Source organism: Pocillopora damicornis, chromosome 11, assembly GCF_964200805.1.
Source record: "Pocillopora damicornis chromosome 11, jaPocDami1.2, whole genome shotgun sequence".
Lineage (NCBI taxonomy): Eukaryota > Metazoa > Cnidaria > Anthozoa > Scleractinia > Pocilloporidae > Pocillopora > Pocillopora damicornis.
In genome coordinates this window covers 8,178,108-8,186,299 of record NC_142680.1, presented here as the reverse complement: position 1 = coordinate 8,186,299, position 8,192 = coordinate 8,178,108, and the positions used below count along the sequence as shown (strand labels likewise).

At 38.6% G+C, this 8,192-nt stretch overlaps 1 protein-coding gene across 1 annotated transcript; it reads right to left on the bottom strand.

Moving 5' to 3' along the window:
* Nucleotides 1–676: 676 nt before the first annotated feature.
* Nucleotides 677–8,055, bottom strand: LOC149037285 (uncharacterized). Its single transcript, XM_089186467.1, has 2 exons — nt 7,892–8,055; nt 677–5,785 (listed from the first exon to the last, which is right to left on the bottom strand). Exons 1-2 carry the CDS (start codon nt 7,953–7,955, stop codon nt 1,455–1,457), a joined length of 4,395 nt encoding a protein of 1,464 aa, XP_089042593.1. The 5' UTR covers nt 7,956–8,055; the 3' UTR covers nt 677–1,454.
* Between the last annotated feature and the right edge of the window lie 137 nt (nt 8,056–8,192).

Below are 8,192 nucleotides of genomic sequence, written 5' to 3'. Positions count from 1 at the left end.
GATAGCTTGGCGATTTTGTTTCTATGGCAACCCAGCAGATCGTAGACCTTCTCCTAAGCTCAAATATTTTCAAGCCTACACTGGTTTTTCATTTAATTCTTTTGCCAGTAAAGCTTCTTAAGCGTAATCTGACCAACATGTTAAAGTAGTGAGGTCCATTTCAGTTTTGCTTCATCGTTGTACAGACGTTTAGGGGAAACGATCCTTTCAATATCTAAGAGGAGTCTTAGTTTTACCTAAGACAGAACCATTTCAGTTTCAGAAATGGTTACTGAATTTTTAGAAAATTTGAGGAAGTTCTTCGACTGAAAAAAGTATAATTGGATGGACGAAGTACTTCAGATTGAATATCTGTGAACTTTTGGATGACACTATAACATCATACAAATCACGTATAAAGCTTTACATAAGGGCTGGTATACTGGAATACCATTCGTTATAGACCAAAAATATTGTCATTCATAGGTTGGCTACTACTGCAAATGATGTTTGGTATGAGAGAAAATCTCGATTTGGAAAGAGTTATCACGGAAATAAAAGGTTTCTGCTTTCCTGTAGTTCAACTAGATTTTCATAAAGACCTGCATAACTAAGGGGTTGATAACCTTCACCGCTTTCTAAATTAAGATGCAGCGAAAAAAGAAGGAAGGAGGGGAGAAGTAAACTAGTAAGCTGGTTAGAAAATATTTATTAATAACAAGGAAAATGCGCCTTTTAGTTTGGATAAAGACATGAAATTATACCCCGGAGGGAAAGACCTTAATGTATGAAAATGATTGAATGAAGAAATGTAAAATGGTTTCCGTGTTTAATAGCCTGATGTAAATACTTGGGAGGTTGGGAGAACACTCGATAAGCTGGAAGCCACGACGCGAAACCATTTTACATTTCTTTTATAAAATAACTAATAAAAGAGGAACGAAAACCGTGTTTACATACGCTCACGTAAAATGGTTTTATGGCCAATCAGAGCGCGCGTACTATTTGAATTATTTTATAATAATCAGTGTCATTTTCCTATCATTATATCAGCGCTGTACTAATTGTCTTCTTTTAACAGTTATTTCTAAACGTGAAAAAACCGTTCAGGAATCGAGGAAAATCATTTAATTCTTACTAAGCGAAGGCCTTACTGGGTTGACTCGAGGTCGAAGCTGCAAAGACTGAGCGGAGCAACACCTAATCCAACAAGTGACGTGATTGAAAACCTCGAAAAAATTCTCACAAGATCTATGAAAAAGAAAATTTTATGGCCAGACATTAAAATAAAACTCTAATCCATTCAAATTGACCCAAAAAATAATTCACTATTGTATATCGAAGCTTATTTTCCAGATTAAAATCTTAAAAGAGGTTTTAACTCATCAAAAGTAAAGTTTTAATCTTGCAAACTAGAGCACTTATAAACTGAAGATTTTGAAAAAATTAGCAATGTCTTGTTTTCATCCTCGATGTTAGTGCTGTTCAGAAACATTTAGAAGAGGTCTTCGCTCTTGGTCCATATCCAAAGTACAGGAACAAAAGATAGAGATGCAGTAACAAAGTCGACTGGTAAGGAAACGTAACAACCTTACCAGCTGAGATAAAACAGCAAATGCAACCAAAAGCGACACTAACGCTGGAGCGAATGCCAAGAAGCTAACTTCTAGCCATTCCAACGCTGCCATGTAGGACTTTCCTGGCCCGCTGATGGTAATGCCGAACGAAATCAAGGTTGCTTTGGCCAAATTGATGATAGACATCACTGTTAAAGCTGCGAGGGAACAAGTCTCCGCTTTATTTGCCAGAGGACTATGATAGGGATTCCTTGAAATATGGTGAATTGTTATCAGTAGGCATGTTGTGGCCATGGAAACCATACGCAACATCATATCTGCGATGAACACTTTAAACACGAGCAGAATGAACCTTCGGCCAATTAGCACACTCTCCCAATACAACGTTCCTTCGTCATTGCCACTTGGAGGTCTAAAAGGACCATGGAGTATTTCCAAAATATCGGGGTTGACGACTTGCACTCTGGCAGACTCTTGTCTTGGCCTCTTCAGTAATTTCTTTATAAACCAATAGATAAGAAATGGCAGTGGGATCATGCAGGCTGCTATAAACTCAGCTCCTGTTGTGGAAGATCTTTGGAGTTTGTAGGATCCGTAGTAAAGGACAATGATGAAGGGGATTAAAAATATTGCGATGTAAGCAAGGAGAAGATATTGCCACCATTGCATGCAAGGAACATTGGCATCGATGAATAACCACTTTCCAGATCCAATGGAGACACAGTTCATTAGCCTTAAGGCCGTTTCTGCGAGGCTTTCGTATCCAAGCAACAACACTTCCATGAAAACGGCCATATAATGGGTAAGGGACGGCTTTTCCTTGCCCATAGCAATAATAACAACATAATGCACGCCATAAATGAGGAAAACGTTGGCCATTGTCATAAACACTGTACCAGAGAGGAGAAGCTCTTTGGTTACTGCGGAGAGTCCTGCAAATGGACAGCCAAGGCTTTCATTGACCGATTGAACATGGAAGTTATAGACAGAAATTACAAAGTGAATAAAAGGTATCTTTCCAATTAGCTCATCCATCGAACCAACCATTACAGTCTCAGCTGCTTGATAAAAATAAAATGTTATTTTTAGATAGCCACTGTCAGTATGTTCCCCATCGTCGATGGTGTTTAAGTTGTCTTTATCCTGATTCTGTTTTGAGTTGATAAACCAAAATATTTGGTTCCTAAGGATGATAAGTATCGGAGGCTTTATCAACAGGTAGAGTGCCAGTGTGATTGTTAGCGCCATTGTCACGATCCACACAGTGTAGTTACCGCATTTTGTTGAATTGCGGCATTCAGTCGAGAAAAGGGTTTCAGTGAAACCTTTTGCACATTGTCCACAGAGGGTGCCGATCCTGTTCCCCTGGCAACTGTTATAATATTTTGTTGCAATTGAAGGACAGTAATCTTCCGGACAGGCTAAAAACTCCAGGGACTGTGAATGTGTGGACGTTAGATAGCCCCAAAAATTTGGCTTTGCTGCAATGTTGTTTTCAATGCAGATGGCTCCAAATGGACATGGTAGACATTCAACATGATATGCCACAACTAAACCTCGGGACGTTCCCCTTTCTAGGCTGTAATAACCAGGAGGGCACGATCCGCAAGAATATCTCAGAGAAGTAACGTTCAATATACAAGCACTCTTATTTTTTTCCGTGTATTGAAGATGTGTATCGTTCTCCAATAGAAGCTGTTGTCCTTCACTGCATTTTATCTCAGAGTTTTGGTCTATATCGACAAATCCCCCACTAGCGATGTCAAAAATCGGATAGGTGCTCCTATTCGTGACCGTGGAAATCATAGATGTGTTTACAAGCTTTAACGAACCTGCGCTTTCAGAATAAATGAACGTGCCTGTCTTTGATGCAGCCATGTTGCTAATAGTCACGTTTAACTTTGTTCGAAAAAATGAGCAATCAACTAAATATATTCTACCAGTTCCATACGCACAGTACACGTGTCCAGCCCGTTGAATGCCAAAATTGTTACGGAAGATACATCTTCGGAATGTTGTGAAACCATTACTGATGTATACAGCTCCAACTGCCACTCCAAAGTTGTCTTCAAAATTGGTATCCTCAAACAATATGCGACTGTTATTGGTCCATGAAGGATGTACTTCCTGACTAATATGTGAATTCATGCAGCCCAAACGCTGCGGTTTATCTGGGCTAAACAAGACAGCAATTGCGCCAGTTATTTTCTGGTAAAAATATCCTGATTCTTTGTTGATCCATTGACGTCCATAGGCACTGATGCAATTACGAAAGTGTGAGCGCCTTATTGTCACATTTTTCTCCCCTTCGAACAGAAGAGAGAAATAACTGGGTGGTCTATAATGGAATACGTTATTTTCAAGTTCGATGACTGCCTTTGTAGACGTAATGTTTTCAAGTGGTGGAATGTTAAGGAAAATTGCATAGTTCCTCTTTTTTTGGAACACTTCTACTGTATGGTTACTACTGATAAAGCGAGTGTTCCTGATGAATAATTTGACTGATGTCGGATCATAAAAAGTGAGTATCGTGTCGTAAATATTATCAACAAAAGTGCAGTTTTCAATGAGGACATCAATCGGAAATGAGCAGTTTTTCGGTTTTGAAGATTGTATGTGCAGGCCGATTTTAAACGACATTAGCGTGACGTTCACCATCTTGATGCGGTATTTGGGACTTATCAATAGGGCTTTCTTTTTTTTTATATTGCTGACTATCCAGCTGTCTGAAACCATTGCCATGCCGGCATTACCATTCCCGGCTAGTATTTGGACAAAGATTCCTTGTCTTGCTTTTATAGCAGTGTCCTCAAAAATGCATCTTGAAATTGTCACATTGGTTTTACCCTGCGTGGTAATCACGCGCAGAGCACCAGCCACAGTGATTTTCATCTTCCTTTTAAACGTGGACCGCTCTATGACGACATTTCCATTTTTAAGAAAAACTTCAACAGACACACATTTGTGTTTGTACCCATTCCACTGGTCAATGGTTACATTTTTAAGGCGGAGGAATAAATTGTGTGGACATGACGAATTATTTCCAACAAATATGGTGCATCCTTTATTTGCTCTGCAGTAAGAAAAAGTAACGTTTGTGAGCTCAATTTTCAAGAAACCTTTGGGACTGTTGGCAAAGAGCGATCCTCCAATGTCTGCTTTATTTTTACGAAAGAGGGAGTTTGTAATTCTCAAAGATGCGTTTATATTAGCCATGAGCGATAGGCTTGAACCTCTGTGCCTTGTTACCTCCAGGTAACTAAAACGGGAGTCTTGAATGTCTATATCAGCTCTGGAAGACTCAACTTTGATGCAACGCACGTTCTTGTTGTAATAGCAATTTAACCTAATGAACTTTGCTCTTGTTTCCCTCGAATGAGAAGAAAACAAGCTGCGCTCAGGCAAAGAAACTTCTGGTTTTAGATTCGCAAAATAATCTTTAAGATTAAAGTGGTTGAAATGAAGTTTTATATCTCTGTAAATCTCGTTCGTAACCGCAGTTGGAACGTTGACACTGATAAAAGGACCTTTATTGTTAATAAACTTGATTCGACTGCAAGAGATAGAAATGTAAACTGGATCGAGCATGTTCTTTGCGGCGGACAATATCTTCACAGCTCCTCTTTTATCCTTCTGACCATGAAATCCATTTTTTTCGAATTTCGTGTTAGTGATATTAACTTCAAGGAAGCGATTTTGTTCTCTACAACCGTCGAACAACAAAAATTCGAAGCATTGAGAATTATAGCGAAATGACGAGTCGCCGTGAACATCTAACTGAACAGATGATATGTTCTGTGTTTCAATAATAAAAGTTCGTTCAGTATCGCGGAAAGAACAATTATGGATCATGATGCGGTTGCAATCCTTACATGTAAATGGAGTCTGCCGAAAATGGATTCCTGAGAGTTCGAACCTCAAGTTTTGTTGCTCATTAACTATCCACTGGAAATGAAATCCTCCGACGCATAAAATGTGTGGAGGGAAGTAGATTCCTTTAATGGTCAAGCTCTTGGTGACATGAATACTATGATGACAAGCCACTGAAGAATTGGGGTTGGAACAGTCATAGGGATGTTCTAGCGTTCCTCGCCCGTCTAGATAAATGAATCCACCAAAACTAACTCTTTTAACCGCTTGAATAATGGACTTGCATGGCTGATTTTTACTACCACAACTCTCGGAGTCAATCCCTTTACGAGATACATAAACATTCGGCGGGCCTACCCCTAAATCGAAAGAATTGGGAGAACAAAGTCATCAACTACTAGCTGCTGTCAAATTAGTTGCACTTTTTATAATAAACCTCTTAAGGAGGCTCCATAGGGTTTTTTCACCGCGGGAGATATGGGTGCGAACATAGCGCGAGTTTTAAAAGTAACAATATGAAAAACAAACAGTGACACGATTGTTACCTGAAAAGGTGTGTTCCAACAGTTTAAAACCATATAGTTTTTATGTGATGGAGTCTAGGGTTTCCAGCGACTGCACTCGTAAAATTAATAGGATTTTTATGCTAGAAAAAGAAGTAAACCGAAAAGAAAACGCGGTGGGAAAGATTGCCAAAAGACAATAGATTCGAAAGTTTAAGCATGCGCAGATATAGATCTTGGAGAAGTTCTATTTCATTACGTAATGCTTTGCGACAAAGAAAATAGGGATCTCTCGAGTGATATTTATTGCGTTTCCTTCGATGAATTTCCTAAGATTTGCTGAACCGTTAAACATATTTGTGCCCTTCCTAGTGCCTGTTGATTAAAAAATTTAATAAGACCGAATTTGATAGAGGAAGAAAACACGAAATTGCAAATAGAGGGAAAACAACCTTGGAAACCGCTATTTTTTTCTTCACACTTCACAAATTGTGAAACTTTTGCGAGATTTCACTGAAGCAAATTGAAGAAAATCATAGGGAAAGACATATTGTCATTGGCGAGCGCCTCCCTTCCTGGAGCCTTAACTTAATAACGAATATCATTTTGTTAATATTCACTACGGCAAATAATAGTCTGCACCTTGCTAGTCACCTTTTGATGACCTTTAGTGACCTTGAAAAACCAAAAGATCAAAATTTTCTAGAAAAACATGACACTAGCGCGCGCGCCAAAATCGAGCAAAAACCCCATGGAGCCTCCTAAAGCGAGATATTCCTGTAGCAGAAAACTGATTACTTTTCCCAGAGAGAGGGGTTTTACCGTTTTGCTTACGTTGTAAGAAAGTTAAAGCTTTTTCCCACAGCCATTTTTATTTTCAGTTGCTTTTTGTTATAAATCAGAACCAATCTAGGAAGACATGAGGCAGTTACCCTTTTCTTCTTGTACCAAACACGCTATACAGGATTTGCTCCTTAAGCGTTTTCATTTTCTTAGAACAATAACAATATTAATTTAATAATCTCCAGGGATCACATAATTATGTTAACTACATATTAAATTAGGTCTCTTTACACACGGACAAACTGGTTCCTTCAATAGATGTCTTCGCTTTGTCTCTTTTTCCAATTCCCCTCCGGATAAACTCTCTTTTGAAGCAGAGCCAGCACCCGTCTCCTATGGCTTTAGTTAAGTTTTGATTCCTGAGCGTGGAATTATTCCGAATTGAATTTCTCGTTTTTTATCGATTTTTCTTTGAAATATTTGCTCCTAGATCTCTATTTATCCCCTCCTACCCCCTCAAAAAAACCAACATTGCAAATTCTGAGTCGCATCAGGAGATTAATTTATCTAAAGACTATTTTCAGGTTATTTCAATGATATATTCGTGTTTTTTATATTAATCCCGGCTAAATTTTGGAGTTTGAAAATTCACTTTGGATTTTCGGTAAGTGCCGGAGTTATAAATAGGAATAGGGTAATGAACAACCAATAAAGCAATAGATATCTTAGAACATTAAAATTCAACTTAGCACCAAGATGAATTTCGTTTTCTATGGCCGTTTGATATAATCGAAAGACTGAAAAATTTAAATAACTATGTAGACGATATTTCAGCTGTTGAAGGTAATTAACCTGCAAACAGTATATGATATCAGGCCCCGGTAGTTCGAAGGGTGAAGAACGCCATCTTCTGGATAACTATCTGTCCGGTGGACCGCGCACTACGTTTTTGTTAACACTTATCCGCTGATGGGATAGCGATTTATCCGTTGGATATCGTTATGCGCCCTTAGAGCAACTCGACACAGAATAACAGAGGCACCCATCTTTGCATAAGAATCGATGTGCATGATACCTTATCACGTTATTTTTCTTCATTTCACGTCATTGATTTCGGAAGTGAACCTGCTGTCTAAAAAAACCACAACGTAAAATAGATTCTAGAGATTTTTATGTTACCTGAACTTGTGCTTGAGAAAGCCAAAATTATTAGAGCCGTTATGACAGTTTCTTGGAAGGCCATAACAAATCTCTGCGAAGGCAAAAGACTCAAGCATGCATCCCTCCTCCTTCCCTCAGCGTTTTGTAATTTAAAGTGGATCGATCAAATGGTTAACAAAAAACTGAAAGATGGTCTGAAAGCGAAAAGCAATCAAATTAAATCTGCATTTTAGTCTAATCATCGGACGTATATAGTTTCCAATAACAATTCTCAACAATCCTTCGCTGGGTCACTGATGGGTATCAATGAGGTCGGCAA